This window comes from Brassica rapa, chromosome A01 (assembly GCF_000309985.2).
Source record: "Brassica rapa cultivar Chiifu-401-42 chromosome A01, CAAS_Brap_v3.01, whole genome shotgun sequence".
Lineage (NCBI taxonomy): Eukaryota > Viridiplantae > Streptophyta > Magnoliopsida > Brassicales > Brassicaceae > Brassica > Brassica rapa.
In genome coordinates, this window is record NC_024795.2 from 6,312,643 (window position 1) to 6,329,264 (window position 16,622).

The following is a 16,622-nucleotide window of genomic DNA, read 5'->3' on the forward strand; positions in this document are numbered from 1 at the left end:
ACAACTTCCGCTACATTACACATATATTTGCATCTTTAATAACTAGAAGATCACACAAGTTAAACTTGGTCTAAATCATCACAATAATTCACCACTATCAAAACCGAATCCAAAAATTATGAGACTAATAAAAAAATCAGATTAATTTTAATCGTTTTATAATTTAAAAAAACGTGCAATTTATATATAATAACTTTTAAACAGTTGAGGATCAAAATGATTTTTTTATCCGGTTGTATACACCATTATTTGTTAGTTCCTATAATAGTTACAATGCAATATATAGTTTTAACAAACTCAAAGTCGCGTTGCTTCAAATCAACTAATCGTATGAAAACATAGCAGTGCCATGCTTGCCAAAGACACATATTTAGTTTAGTGCTTATTTTAATTCTTAACTTTTGAAATTGACTTTATCCGCATTTTTTCCCTATGGACGGCTGGGACTTTGTGTCCATGAGTGACTAAATTGGTCTATAAACTTTTACAATAGAAAAAAAATAAATTATTGTTTTCCTTTATAAAGGCTTTGAAATCGAGCTTTTGTTGTTTTGCTTTTCTTATAAGAACACCATTTTCAAAATTTTAGTCAATACTACCATGATTGGATAATGCTACGTTTTATCTGACTTTAAAGATATATCCATGTTCAGGAGTCGATTACAGAAGATAGACAAGCATTTGTCTCGCAGTTCTCAAACCGGTTCACAAACGTATGTGTTAGCAATTCTTACACATATTGATAGGTTTTCAAATATATCCATATGATTCTATATGTTATAAGCGAACTACTACTAATTAAAAAATAATATATAACTTAACTTCAATTTAATTAGCTTTGGGTAAAGGCTAAATTAAGTATTCTTGATTTTTATTAAAACCATTAATTAAAAGTTGTACGATGTCATTGTTTATTGATACAATGTCTTCCAAATTTTTTTAGTTTTATATATCAGAATTGTCACTCTCTAGCTAGTATATGGTCTGTAATATTTCATTGTTTAACTACAATGACTCATTTTCTTTGTTTCATTTACTATAAATTCGTTTTCTTTGTATGATTAGTGTGGAAAAGTGGATTACCATATTGATGTATGAATGACGTATGGATTACGTGGTCATTGACCATTACAATGACATGTGATTATAGAAGCTTCTGGTCGTACGGACGACAATAATGAACTATCAAAGTCCAGTAAGTCCACTTTGTGGTGACAATTAGTTTAATTGTTCGCACTTAATACATAGATAGCTTTGGGAAAATTCTTTGACTAGTGAATCATGTAATGAAATATCACATATTGGACCATATGGATGATATTTATCACAGATTTCAAACCCGAGTTATATCTTGATTAGATTAAAACTGGCCGGTACGTATAATCTACAATGACGGAAACTTTCAAATTGTTAATTACCATTTAGTGAAGAAATGGTGAATATACAAAAAAGAAAAAAATTGAGAAAATTATTTATGTCTATTTTAGATATATGGATATATATTAGTAAATTAGTATATTATTGACCAAACCAGAATAGTCATATATAGGAAACGTACTAGGTATATATTCAAACCAAATTATCGTACTTAATTTGATTTTTGTGTGTTTGTCGAGGTTTGCCATCGATTTCAACTATTTTTTTTCATTTGTTTTAATAATATTGGGTACTTATATTTTTGCATTAGTGATTTCATACGAAACATATAAGTTTCTCTAAAAAGGATAATTGATAACTTGAGTGTTTATTTTTTTGCGTAAAGGGTTTCAAATAACTTGAGTGTTGTTCCAAGTCTCCAATTATCTAGAAAACTTAGTAGAAATAATTAGATATTGAATTTAGGAGGATATTAATTTAGGTTAACTCTATGAACCTCCAAATTTTACCACAAGATTTGGTTTTCATGATCAAGTGGCTACATATAAACACAACACGAATTGTATGCGAGAAAAACACGTTTTGTTGTTTTGTCATGGGTATGGAGACACACACACACGAAAACAAACGGGAGCATGTAAAACAAAGTTCACCTTTTCGCTGTGGGTCTGATATTCATTTTGGCAACCGCCCAAATGTGTATACAAATTATTGGTAAGCTTTATATGATTCTTCAGTCAATAGATTACATTTTGTTGTTGGTGTTTCAAAAAAAAAAAAAAAAGATTACATTTTGTTTACATTTGAACTTTTTAGGACGAGCGTGTCTTTTTTGTTGCGTTTTAAATATTTTGCAGACAACTAATAAAAGTATTTAATATCGGGTTTATATAACAAATCTACTCTTAGATCAATTATGTAAAACTTTAGCGCAAAAAACATAAGAGTTTACCTTGCACTAAACTAACTATAAAGTGATGAGCAAAACCTTTACGGTCTCTAGAAGAAGGATAGAACCGCCAAAAAAAAGTCATCGTCTAATAAATAGTTGACAGAGGTAAATGTACAACTTTTTGGATGGTCCATTGAAAAACAATACATTTAAGCTGTCAAAGTCACAGCATTTATCCAATTACAAGTATTTATGCTATTATAAAAAGAAAATTATTTTTGAGGAAAAATATAAAAACATTGTTAACTGTTTATGTCCAATCCAGCAGTCAAAAAATAACAGCTCATCCAAAAATAGCGGGACCCATTGATCTATTATTGAGTTCCACGTGTTGTCTACCTTATGTTTGATACCGCTACGCGTGTAAAGCATTACAAAAAAACTACGCCGTGATTTCAATAATAAGGAGGCTTTCTTTTCCTTTTCGTGGTTTCTTTTTGCCTTAATTACATGCAAAGCCATCGACACTGCTGGACATGTGTCTTCAGTCCATTAGATACTCCCATATATCAATAGTTATGTCTCTTTTAACATCTGCACGTAAAGATAAAGGACTGGGACGACTGAGACACCTTTCCGCACGTGAACTGCACACGACGGCGCGCGACTCCCGCCGGTTCCGGGATTAAGGAAGGAAGTAAAATATCACTCGGTTTTTGTAAGATTTTTGAGCATGAAAGCTCCACTCCAACTCTCTGTTAAGAGTTGGAACAAGTCCGGTGGATCGCTGGAATAAAAGAGTACTCTCTCTGTTCTCTGTTCGATAAAGTAAAAAATTTTAGATTTTTTTCTTGTTATTAAAATATATTTTTTATATTGTTAAGATATTTTTTTATGCTTTTAAGAAAAGCTAATTGAAAATATTTGAAATGATTAAATTTTATTGGTGAAAAGTTATTGAAAAGAATATAATAAAATAAAAAATAAATTAAATTAAAAATACTTATTAAATTCTTAATAAACGTGAATATTCTAAAAAATTTTACTTTCGGAAACGGATGAAGTATTTAATAAATTAACTTTTAGGTACTATATAAACTCAAATTTTACATGTTTTTTTTTTGTCGGCCTCAAATTTTACATGTTATGTATGTCTTTATTTGTTTGATAAAAAAATGTCTTTATTTATAAACTTTTTCTACCAGCCTGTAACTCGTAATCTTGTTTTTCGTAGAGATGATGATATAATGCCAATACAATTATTGATAATTTAAATATCTTGCTGGGAATGCATGTTGGGGATCTTATGAATTAAAAAGAAAAATGAAAAAGTATCTAGGTTGAATGGTGGTGGATCATTTGGACTATAATGCTTTGGCTCATACGTTTCCATTAATACCTTTTGGGAAACATGACATAAGTCAATGATGTAATTATTAAAATATTTATATCAGGAAATTTTAGCACCTCATATCAATCATGCATATCGTTGAGTCAAAATAATACGGGCAGGAGACTATGGTTATGTAGAAGTAAAGCCGGCCAAATATAACATTTAAATATATAGTAGATATCAATAATGGAAACTAAAAATGGTCTTACGTACTATTAACTCTAAAACACAATTAAACAAACCAACGTGAACAAACTGTATTTTACATTACATGTGAACCAATTCAAATAGAAAAACAAAGCCTTAAAATTACAAGTAAAATAAACTATTCCAATAAACTTTTATGTTGTTTCTTATAATTATATAAGAAAATCATTAACGTCCAAGAAATCGAGAATATCAAACTTTACGAGATTACTGCAATAGCTTTCCATTTCATCCTCAGTGTTGCAACTGCTACTATTGATGTAAGTCGTGGAACTGGAGTTTAATGTAGTCGGGCTCGAGGATGGCGTGTTCAAGACCGAATTAGCAAAACTAAAGCTCTGGTCTAAATAAGAAGGATCTAATACAAAACTAGAGTTTGCATAGTCGTTGAACGATGGAATATTGCAATCTTGGACTGATGTATTCGAGGTTGAAGCGAGAGTTTGTTCTCCAAAACCATTGAACTGATGATCCATGTCGTTGAACTGCGCTTCATTGGGGAATGGCGGCATACAAGGTTGGTAATCTTGATGGGTTTGGTACTGATTTACTCCGGCTTGGTTAACATCTTGATGATAAACTGAGTGGTGCTCGTGGGTATTTGTGTCATGATCCACCATGAAGTTTTGGTTTTGGTTGTGGTTTTGGGTTTGGGTTTGGTTTTGAGAAAAGATAGAGGTAGCAAGTTTGAGAATCTCGGGGTTAACCAAATGATGTTGTTGCTGTTGACGATGAGCATCCATCATGAGTCTTGATATGTTGACATGATGTGAAGAGGAATTGTATAGAGATGATGTCAAGATGGATGAGATATCAAGGAGATCAAGTCGGGGACTGTGAGTCACTGGATCGATCCCCATTCTAAGCAACTTCTTTCTAATATGTGTATTCCAAAAGTTTTTGATCTCGTTATCTGTTCTTCCAGGCAAACGTGCCGCAATAGCAGACCATCTATAATAATTTATTAAAAACAAAACACATAAGAATTTTTGGACTAATTCAATATTAAGAAAATATTGTATAGACAAAAGTAAAATTAAGCTCACTTGTTTCCTAAAAAGCTATGAAGATGAATAATAGTTTCTTCTTCTTCCAAGGAGAATCGCCCTCGTTTTATATCTGGTCGGAGATAATTAGTCCACCTTAGCCGACAACTCTTGCCACATCTTTGCAAACCTGATAATTAAGAAAAAAATATACAAAATTTAAATATCAATTTTTTTAGAAAACATCATTACTAAAAGCATGGTTTAAAATGCTAGATAAGACACAAACCAGCATTTTTGGGGAGGGTTCTCCAGTTACCATATCCATGTTGCTGGATATAATCAACAAGCTTCTGGTCTTCCTCAGACGTCCATGGCCCTTTCTTGAGGCCAGTCTTCTCGCAGCAAGGTGATCTTCCCATTTTAGTTTTGTCGATGATTAATAATTAATCTCAAATAATTGGTTAGTTGGCTTTATCAATAATGAGCTAATGAGAGAGTTTTAAGGAAAGTAATGGAGAAGAGAGAAACAAAAGGCCGTAGGGTCCGTAATGGAAAGTACCAAGTATATATAGGGATTGAAGAAGAGGGGAAGTCAATACGGTTCGGTGCCGTCCTCTGTTTCCCAACTGGTATACGTGTCCCTTTTATTAAAAATAAAAATAGAAATCGAATAAATTATGAGTTTATACTTTATACGATGCTTTTATCTATTTATTATGTCTTTTTTTCTTTCTTTTTTTACTTTTATTGGCTTCATAATATTTTTTAGTTTGAGTATCTTATAGTCATTGCGTATGGTGTTTTACGAAGTTTATTTGGAAACTGCATGCATAGATGCAAAGATAAACCACATAGGCACATACATTACAATAATGTTTTACGTACATACAGTTAAAAGTGAAAAGTCCGTTTTGTTCCGTTTTATATTTACAGTCTCGTGATGATATTTAATTTTCTGTTTGAGGTACATTCAAGAAAATGTAAACAAAACATTATGAATATCTTAAAAGACTGAACAAACTCAAACTCAAAAGAACGCCGATCATGTTACAAAGAAGGATTGTGAAAGATTCTTATTCAAAAGTACAACTGTTTTTTTTTTTTTTTTTTAACTGTTTTTCCTATCGAGTATTGCTAAACCTTTGATGGACCCGTGATTAACAGTTTGTTGAAAGTATAATAAACTGTCTTATTAAGCTTAACAAGCTTACTTGTTATATTGGAACTTTGATGACTCTTTAAAGTACGTAGCTGTAACGTTGAAAAAACTGAATTTTTCTTAGTCCTATTCATCATGATCGTGATCATATGTATGAGTCAATCAACCTACAGAAGAAAAACAAGAGTAACCTTTATTCTCATTTCTCAGCAATAACCATATCGTACGTTAATCTCAAAAACAATTATAACATCAAGGAAATGTATGAAAACCTATAAAATTTATTTCTGGTTCTAGCGTATGAGATTCGATGTACCCTTATTTTTGTATACATGGTACTCAAGTCTTGAAATTTGTAAAAGAAATACGCTTCAATATCTCATATTCAAATCTCTCCTTGTTAATGTGATAATGTCTTAGATAAGGGAGTAATTAACATGTTCAATAGTTCTTGGCTAACGGATAAATATTGTACGGTGAAAAAGAAATTGTATTTTTATGGTACTTTCTTGTGCAATATATATATACTATAAGAAAGTCGTTTGTTCACATCTTTGTTAACACATAAGTTATGGATTACTGTATTAGTCCAAAAAAAAGATATTATAAAGAATGAATAATTAGAAAGATGAAAATAAATTCTGCTAATAAAAGTAACACAATTAAAGGGGTGGCGATGAGGAAAAAGCGTCGCTCTCCAAGCTTTGTGAGATGGTTTCACATTAGCTGTCGCCAACATGAAGATGCCACGTTCGTTTCCCTTCTCAATTTCAACTCATCATGTTTTCCTTTGGATTAGTTTTCAACTTTTACAAAAAGTTATAGCAATCAATAATAATAAAAAACAAACAAATGCGTTACAAATACAAACAAAATTTTCACCCCTAACTCGTCTTGGCTCGAGCTATATACTAAGATACTAGGCCTTTTTAGACCCTCGCCATTGAGAATTTAGATTAAGACCCATGTAAAAATAAAATTTTCGTATTGATCTCCGTTACGATTTGAACAATTTTTCCATAATTGATATAGTGATACGGTTCACTGGGTTTTTGTATGTATAATTAATGGGTCTAAAGAAAATATTTTAAAATGAAAAGAAATACTTTAGTTAAAATATTGGACCAACCGTGTCGCTTGAATTGCAAGGTCTAAGGGGAAATTTATTAAAGTCAAATATCTACTGTGCACATAGCATAGCATGATAGAGAGAAAGGAGGGCTTTTTGCAAAATTGACCTACAACTTAATGTCAAACACAAAACTAACCTCTTTTTTTTTTTTAATTGGTTTTGCCCTATTCACCCCACAAGTTCATATAATTTACGAACATACCATTAATTTTTTTTTTCTTTTTTTGTTCGAAAATGACATCTTTACTCTCTCACCCTCATCATCTTCAAGTAATTACAAGATTGCCATTGATATCAATACCACAACCACCATGAACAACCAATTTGAAGCTCTTAATGCTCCCAAAATCGATTTACGCTTCTTCTTTTTCCATTCTTGTGAACTAAACACAACATATCTCTCACTTTCTCTCCACAATGAGCTAAAAAAAACCAAGATTTTGATTCTAAATTTTTTATGGTTCATAGAGTCATAGAAGCTAACGATTCTGGGTGGGTGACTTTCGTTTGTGTTCTGTGTGCTTGGAGAAGCCTTATGTATGCTAAGGAACTTATCTCACCAATTTAAGGTATGACATCGAGTTTTTTTCTAGATCAGTTCGTCAGACGACTTACTTGGGAAGTCGTCTGGCTGTAGACGACTTACCTGGAAGTCGTCTGGCTGTAGACGACTTACCTGGAAGTCGTCTGGTCAACGCAGAGGTTATTTTTACAATTGACTTTGAAATCTGTAACCTGAGACGACTGAAAGTTAAGTCGTCTACTATTGTTTGGTTTCAAAAAAATTTCCAAAGAACCTAGACGACTTACATTTCAGTCGTCATAGGTTAGTTTTGCATTTGACTGGATAATTTCAGAAGTTTGACTTCCCCAGACGACTTACATTTCAGTCATCTGGCGAAAATTAAAATAATAATATTTTTTTAAAAGTAAACGACTTACAATTAAGTAGTCATAGGTTAGTTTTGCAATTGAAAAAAAAACTTCAAGATTTAATTATACACAGACGACTTATAATTCAGTCGTCCACCAGACGACTTAATTGTAAGTCGTCCAGGATTTTTTTCCGAGATTCTGGTCAAACCTGGTAAATCCTGGACGACTTACATTTCAGTCGTCTCGTGGACGACTGAATTATAAGTCGTGTGTATATAATTAAATCTTGAAGTTTTTTTTTTTAATTGCAAAACTAACCTATGACGACTTAACTGTAAGTCGTCTACTTTTTAAAAAAATATTATTATTTTAATTTTCACTAGACGACTGAAATGTAAGTCGTCCAAAAAGTCAAACTTCTGAAATAATCCAGTCAAATGCAAAACTAACCTCTGACGACTGAAATGTAAGTCGTCTAGCTTTTTTGGAGTTTTTTTTTTAACCAAACAATAGTAGACGACTTAACTTTCAGTCGTCCGAAATAACAGATTTCAAAGTCAATTGCAAAAATAACCTCTGCGTTGACCAGACGACATATAGTTTAGTCGTCTAGACAACTTAGATTGAAGTCGTCTTCTCCGCTAGTTTTTAAGTCTTCTACGTTAGTTTTTGAATAACTTGTATTTTTAAGAGTGATAAGTAATTTCAAGATATGTAAAACTCATATTTACAAAATATGTTCTCTCCCTTAGTTTTACTAAATTTGACTAAGTTTTTCAACACAAACTTATAGAAAAATATGATATGCTTTGACTAGTTACTATTGTTTGTTTTCAACTCTTAAGTATTATTGTTATAGACAATAATGATGACTATTGTTATGAGTTGGAAGAAGGGTTAAATGCTTCTTAAAATGTTGTATCAATATGAAGCTACCAACATTTTTGTTTATTAAGATGAGAAAAAGGCCATTGGAGTTTATTATTGCATATGAGAGATCCAAAGATAAGAAAAATGCTACTGAAGTCTATTATTTCATTGATTTGTAAATGTGTAAACACATTGTTAGCACATTTAATACATCTTGGAAAACATTATTACTGATTTTACAAAAAATTCACAATTAAAAGAGTAGACATGCAATTCACAAAACAGACCACAAACAAAACTATTATAGATCATTCCTCTACAAAGACAAGCTTGGATTCCACTTGAGTAGACAAGACCAGACGACTTTTAAGAAGTCCAGACGACTTCTAAGAAGTCCAGACGACTTCTAAGAAGTCCAGACGACTTCTAAGAAGTCCAGACGACTTCCAGGAAGTTTAGACGACTTTGTCAGAAGACTTTTAGGAAGTTCAGACGACTTCCAGACGACTTTACAGGAAGTCCAGATGACTTTTAGGAAGTCCAGACGACTTCTAGACGACTTCCAGACGACTAACAGGTAAGTCGTCCCAGAAGTCTTCCAGATCTGAAAAACCTGCATATTAAATCCAGATCTGAAAACCTGCATATTCAAAAACGTTCAAATGGCTTAAAAACAGAAAAAATGAGCGGAAGATTAGATAAATCTACCTTTACAGAACACACAAAAATACATATCTAAAATTAATAGATCTACCTTTAAATTAGTGGAAGATGGGTATCATCTAATTAAAAACCTGCAAAAAAGATAGATTAGTAAGAAAGACATGAGACAAAACTGAAAAATTCATATAAAGTTTGGTGTTTTCAAGTCAAAGAGATTAGAGTGGGTTTGGAGAGTTTTAGTTTGGGAAAAAAGTAAGAACTTTATACAACAAGAAGTTACCAAATGAAGAAAAATCAGACATAAGAACTTACCAAAATGCTCAGAAAAATCCAGACGACTTCCTGGAAGTCCAGACGACTTCCTGGAAGTCCAGACGACTTCCTGGAAGTCCAGACGACTTCCTGGAAGTCCAGACGACTTCCTGGAAGTCCAGACAACTTCCTGGAAGTCCAGACGACTTTGTCAGAAGACTTCCAAGAAGTCCAGACGACTTCCAGACGACTAACAGGTAAGTCGTCCCAGAAGTCTTCCAGATCTGAAAAACCTGCATATCAAATCCAGATCTGAAAAACCTGCATATCCAAAAACGTTCAAATGACTTAAAATAGAGAAAATGAGTGGAAGATTAGATAAATCTACATTTATAGAACACACAAAAATACATATCTAAAATTAATAGATCTACCTTTAAATTAGTGTAAGATGAGTACCATTTGATTAAAAACCTGCAAAAGAGATAGATTAGTAAGAAATACATGAGACAAAACTGAAAAATTCATATAAAGTTTGGTGTTTTCAAGTCAAAGAGATTAGAGAGAGGTTGGAGAGTTTTAGAATGATGAACATTACATTTTTGTTGCAGCCATTTGAGAGGAGGAGAGAGAATGTGTAAATTTTTCTTTATATAGGGAGACAAAAAATCTAATTAGGTTAAATATTTTTGACTCAGACTACTTCCTGGACGACTTAAATTTCAGTCGTCTAGTAAGAAATTAAAACAGACGACTTACATGTAAGTCGTCCAGAAGAGTTTAATATTTTTAGCGGGAAACTAAATATTTTTAGCGGGAAACTAAAATAGAAGACTTTCCAGACGACTTACAAGTAAGTCGTCTGGTTTAAATTATTTAAGCGGGAAAATAATTTTTTTAAAAAATTTTAGGCGGATGTTTTAATTTCTTCACCAGATGACTGAAATGTAAGTCGTCCGAGTAAAATGATCCGGTTAGGTTAAAACGTACATTGGTAAAATTAAAGGTTCGGTACGATGTGGACGACTGAAATATACGTCGTCCGAGTAAATTATTCAACAGACGACTGAAATATAAGTCGTCTACACCCTAAACATAACCCCTAAACTTAATTATCTAATTAAACACTTCATAAAACCAAATCAAACTTGAAAAGTGTTTACTATACACAGAAATAAACACATATAGGTGAAAACTAATTTTTGAAAAAAACATTTTAGTTTTCCAAAATCTAACCCTAACAATACATACAATACTACAACATATGTTTGCCAAACTCCTAAACCAAAGTATTTCATGATTCACTACTTCCACTCATCTATCTTCAAAACAAATCAATTTTATCATATCTTAATTTATATCACTTAAAACTGTTTATATTTACTTGATTTTTATTTTTCACGCATCAAAATATATTTTTACAAGATTTATAAATTATTTTTAAAATAAACTGGTACCAAACGACTTAAACTTCAGTCGTCCAGACGACTTCCAACATCTCAGACGACTCAAACGATTTACTGGGGCTATATTCGTAAAAATGGCTTCTGTTTTTTTGTTTGGTCACAAGGGGCTGAATTGTAATTTCACTAGGCTTTTAGGTTAGTTTTGCATTTGATTCAAGTTTGGGTATAGGTTTGGGATTAAAATCAAGTTGTGGGTTAGTTTTGGCAAAAACCCCAGAAAGGAAGAGGATAGCGCATTTATTTCGAATGACAATAATGGAGTTTGGCATTTGCCGAAATTTAGAAAACATTAAATGTGGATATGTATTTTGATTATATACACTCTCACCATATTACATAGCTGTTGCTATCTGTATGTTTGAAGACCAATATTTTGTACCTATTAGCTTTTCCTGTATGAGATTTTGAACATAAATGAATATATATAGCATGGTATGATGTGTAAATCACTATTTAATTAACTTTTTGACAAACTATAAAGAGTAGAAACTTAAAAGGACGAGTGGACAAAAAGATTAGACAAGGAGAAGCCATAGTCGGGGCGTCAACAGCAGCAGGCTCCAGAAAGAAAAAAACCTTCACTTTATAAAGAAGCTCACGTGCTGATCAATCAAGGGCAAGATCGATTGGTACATATGCCTGGCATGATGTGAGGACCAAAGGCCGCTTGTTTGGACCACTTGATTTACGACTCGTGTTCCCTTTAATTGTCATACAAAATTTAACGTTGATGTTTGTGGATATTGAATTTCATGGGGCGAAAAAGCTGTTTCACAGAGAAATGCGATTCTCCTATACCTCGAGTATGAACATACACAAAACCAATACATCACGTCTACGACCATTCTATTGGTGTATAGTGAATAAATATACAAATAAACGTTTATTTTATATTTTACCACAAAAGAAAATATTCCATAGTATAATAATACATAAGCACAAATTAATATATTGATCAAAAGCTTCAAATAATTGTGAGTAACAACAGATGTATGAATAATTAATTTGGCATTCAAATCTATATTATTGAGTTACATATTGCCACGGAGTACTAAATCTAATGTAAGCATCATATGATTATTTACTAATCATCTCATTCTTATCGATCCAAATTATTAGGAACATCTCACACATACTAAAATAGAGTTACTCTAATGTAACCATTTCTTCCGGAGGTCTTATAACCTAGGTTATGATTATTTTAAACATAATTAATTAAATAACATAAACGATCCGTAATATTAGGGTTATGTCTCGGCGTTTGAGACTGAAGAATCTATCGGGTCCAACAACAAATGAAATCGTTATAAGGTGCGTAATTATGCCACTGAGCCAATAAATAAATGAGTTGATCTAAATTAAAAATTAAGAATAAGATTAGGTGTTAATGCTAGATTAGGCTATAATGTGTCAAATCTAGCTAGGGCTTTGCTTGCGCATGATGGATCATTTGCCACAATAAGAACCCACGTGTATATATATAGTTGACCAAATCTCATTAATTGATATTAATCTTTTGACAAATTAATTAATTGACTAACTATATACATGTCTGCATGGTTTCATAATATAATACGCAACTAAATATCGCAATATTAACAACTTTATTCAATTATATGAAAAAACATACTTAATTAAGACGCCTTTTATCTTCTGATGTTCTTCTTATTGGGTAAACTTCCAATGTTTTCTTATAAATTATCGTAAATAACCATTATTTTATATAAACAATTGCTTTTATCATGTGAATATTGTCTTTCTGCCAATTTCATCCAAACGCAAATGCACTCACCGTCATACTTCGAGTAACGACGGACAGTTAGGCAACAATATTAAGAGCCACACAGATATAATGTTTAATTATCAAATAATTCTTCAAATAAAATATGGAAGAGGATATATTAATAAAAGTATACATTGTTCCAGTATATATTCATTATTAATCATTATTTCATTATTCAAAGTTTTCTGATTCGTATAAACAAAAAACTGTGATCCCTAAACAGTTGAAAGGAGCAGAGTCAGCAGACAATGACCAAAGATCTATTTGTCCGTGTATTAAAAAGGATATAACTTGATACGAAATCGTAATGGTTGTGCAGTTGATGTTGCCACTTAAGGCACTTACGTAAGACTACATGCAAATTGTATTTAATATATTTTATGTTACGTATTAATTTGATTATAAATTGGTGAATTTTGTTGGATCTGTTCGATAATAGAGTTGATTGATACCTAGATAATATTAAAACTTATCATATGAAATTTGGAGTAAAGACAAATACACTCGAGAACTCTCTGGAAATTGAAAAGATTCACTTTTACTAATTAATTTCATGATTAGTTGATCAAATATCTCTGAACTACATATAAATACTGCCAAAATTACAAAATGATTAATATTTGAATAGTTTAGCTTTATAATACAAGTACTTCCATGATCTTGGAGTTTACTAAACCTTTATACCTATTTATTAATATTATATATAAGAGTTTTATATATTGATAAAATATATGAGATCAATATAATTTATACTCTGCTCTCGTATTACGAGCAAATTAACTTAGATTTGATCCAGTTGTTGTTATTGTTTGTACTATCTATTTCACTGATCAATTAGAAGAGACCATACACATTTTGATACATCCAAAAGATAGGTATATGGGAAGAAACATAATCAACATTAGACACAAGCATTTTTGGCTAAATTAAGTACCAGTAAAAAACATGTGTTACCAAAGTGTTGGTAGCAAACTAGCAAGTAGCCTCCTACTCAGAGCCGGTCCTACAAATTTAAAGGTTACAAGTCAAAACAAAAAATGTAGCCAAAATGGAAGAGGGAATACTCAAACCCGGCCTTGGAATGTATGTTGACAGCCTTATTAACCACTAGACTAACACGTATTTTGACAAATATGTGGCCGATATTTTACTTATTTATTGACGGCCAGAAGCCCATGCTCCTACTAGAGGCGATTCTCTTATATGTCCCCGGTTCAAACTATTATTTAAATTAGAATATCTAAAGGTTAACTTGAAATCTAGAAAAAATCATAGGCATAAGATTTGGAATTTCCACTGTAAACAAAAAATAATTAGCAAATAATACTCGCATTTTGAGGGACATATCCAACATAAGCTTTAGGTAACCTAGACATTCATTTTCTGATATCATATATCTTGATACCACACGTATTTACCCTTCGAAAACACACCACTATAAGTGGAAAAAAAAAGAAAAAGAAACCCAGCAGCGCCTCTGCTTGTAGAGAGAAACATCTTCTCTATTCAAGAGAGAAACATGGTGATAGTTTGTCAGTTTCGTGCTCCGAATACTAAATTACGTTTACCAGTAAAAATATTTGATCTTTTTACTTATAAGAAAAAACGCTTGATCTTGTGTTTACAAACAAAAGTAAAAATATTTGATCTTTTTATATATAAGAAAAAATGCTTGATCTTGTGTTTACAAACAAATACAAGAATATAACCTATATTTGATAAAAGTCCATTTAATAAAAAGATGAAACGCCCAAAACGATCTCAAAAGCCCAAAACACCAAAAGGCCCAAAATACCAAATCATTGTTTACCACTGAAATTTTCCAACACAAGAAAGAACAAACATAACAGATAAGTGTTATCCTCATCTTCTTCTCCCAACTCATTGAGAAAAAAAAGCAAAGGGAATTTGGTGTCACTATGAACATTGCCACTTATTATCGTCACTCCAACGTCATCCTTAATCTTCATGTAGACAAGACTTTAGTGAGGACTCGACAAGGAAGGTCAAATGATATTACATTCATAACAAGAACACAAGGAAGAAGAAGAAAGATGGGATTGTGTTTGGTAAAAGCATGTGCCGCTACGGGAGAATCAGAAGACGAATCCAGAGAACAAAGCAAGACCGAGAGAAGAAGTTTCTTGACCTTAGCAGAAGCCGGTCTTGTCGAAATCTCGGGCCTTGGTGCACACGAGAAGTTTCTCTGTCGACTAACGGTAAATTAAATTATACTCTCATTATTTCGTGTGTTATAGGTTTTTCACATACTTAAAAAGAAAGTATTTGCAATGCCAAATTTTACGCTAATCTATAATCAGGTAATTCAACTTGATGATTTTTAACTAAATTTATGATATGAACTAGGAAATAAAACCTCAACTTTATATAATTTGGATACATTTATGTTTATGAAACTAAAAAGAAATCTCAAAACATACATTTTCAAGAAACGGATGGACCATAATCAACAATCTATCAAGCAATAGTTTATATATGTAGATTGATTAAATGGCTTGGAAAAATATGTACATTGATTTTAAGAGAGAGATTCGCATTAACTTGGGTTATATCTTGAAAATTGGAGTGATACAGATATCATCGTTGAACTTACTAAGGGTGATATCGGAGCAAGAAGGATGTTCAATAGAAGAGTTAAATGCTGGAAAAATATGCGATTGGTTCTTTAAAGATAAGCTGAAGAGAGAGCAGAACATGGAATCTGCCGTTCTTCAATGGGATGATCCCGATTTTCCATTTTAATACTATCTTATCATTACATTTTAAGGTACAAAATAGTATGATTGTCCATTGAAAATGTTGAGTCGAATTGAAGATATTATTAGCTTCTTCATTTTCAACGTGGGTGTTGAGTCAAACTGAAAATATTAGCTTCTATTTACAAAGTGAATATATATGTACACGTATGTATTGGTACGTTTTGATCTGCATAGGAACTGAAATATAAGCCCTTCGTTATAACTATTACTATGTTTCACATTATCCTAAACAAACAAGTTTAGTTGTTGATAGCTCCACATATATACCTTGTTCAAAACCAACTCTTCTACTCGTCTCCATGAATTTTATTTCTCCGAGCAGTTAGTATGGTCGGAGCGTAGAAGAATCATTAAGACGCCACACACATGTTATTCCAAAAACTCATACGTAACTGCTTCCTTGCCCTCTATTTCCTTCCACAAACAAGTTTCAAGCTCCTAACAAAAATTGGCACTGATTCCATCTCTAATCAACCTCTTTTTTAGAGTTTCTTATTATAGGAAAAAATATAATTAACATTTTGCTTCAATGTATTTTTCTATGATGGAGCTATATTTTCTTCTATTTATACATAAATGTTATATGTGTCTCTGAATATAGAGAAAAGTAGCATTTCATCTCTACTTTTGAGTTTTTTCTGTTATAGAAAAAAATAGAAGTGATAAAATTTTGTTTAACTCGAGAAACTTCCCAATGTTGAAGGAGTTGCAGCTTCCCAATATAGACTTCACCCAAACAGAAAATAAATCCTACCCGGACATTGACCATATATGAGTTAGAAA

General features: G+C 31.9%; 2 protein-coding genes across 2 annotated transcripts; one reads left to right on the forward strand and one right to left on the reverse strand.

Annotated features, from left to right (window-relative positions):
- Positions 1-3,846: 3,846 nt before the first annotated feature.
- LOC103859038 (transcription factor MYB102) lies at positions 3,847-7,357 on the reverse strand. The gene is made up of 3 exons (XM_009136522.3): positions 5,145-7,357; positions 4,916-5,045; positions 3,847-4,820 (listed from the first exon to the last, which is right to left on the reverse strand). Exons 1-3 carry the CDS (start codon positions 5,275-5,277, stop codon positions 4,022-4,024), a joined length of 1,062 nt encoding a protein of 353 aa, XP_009134770.1. The 5' UTR covers positions 5,278-7,357; the 3' UTR covers positions 3,847-4,021.
- Positions 7,358-14,823: 7,466 nt separating this feature from the next.
- On the forward strand, positions 14,824-16,044 carry LOC103859048. The gene is made up of 2 exons (XM_009136531.3): positions 14,824-15,278; positions 15,655-16,044. Exons 1-2 carry the CDS (start codon positions 14,979-14,981, stop codon positions 15,820-15,822), a joined length of 468 nt encoding a protein of 155 aa, XP_009134779.1. The 5' UTR covers positions 14,824-14,978; the 3' UTR covers positions 15,823-16,044.
- Positions 16,045-16,622: the final 578 nt, after the last annotated feature.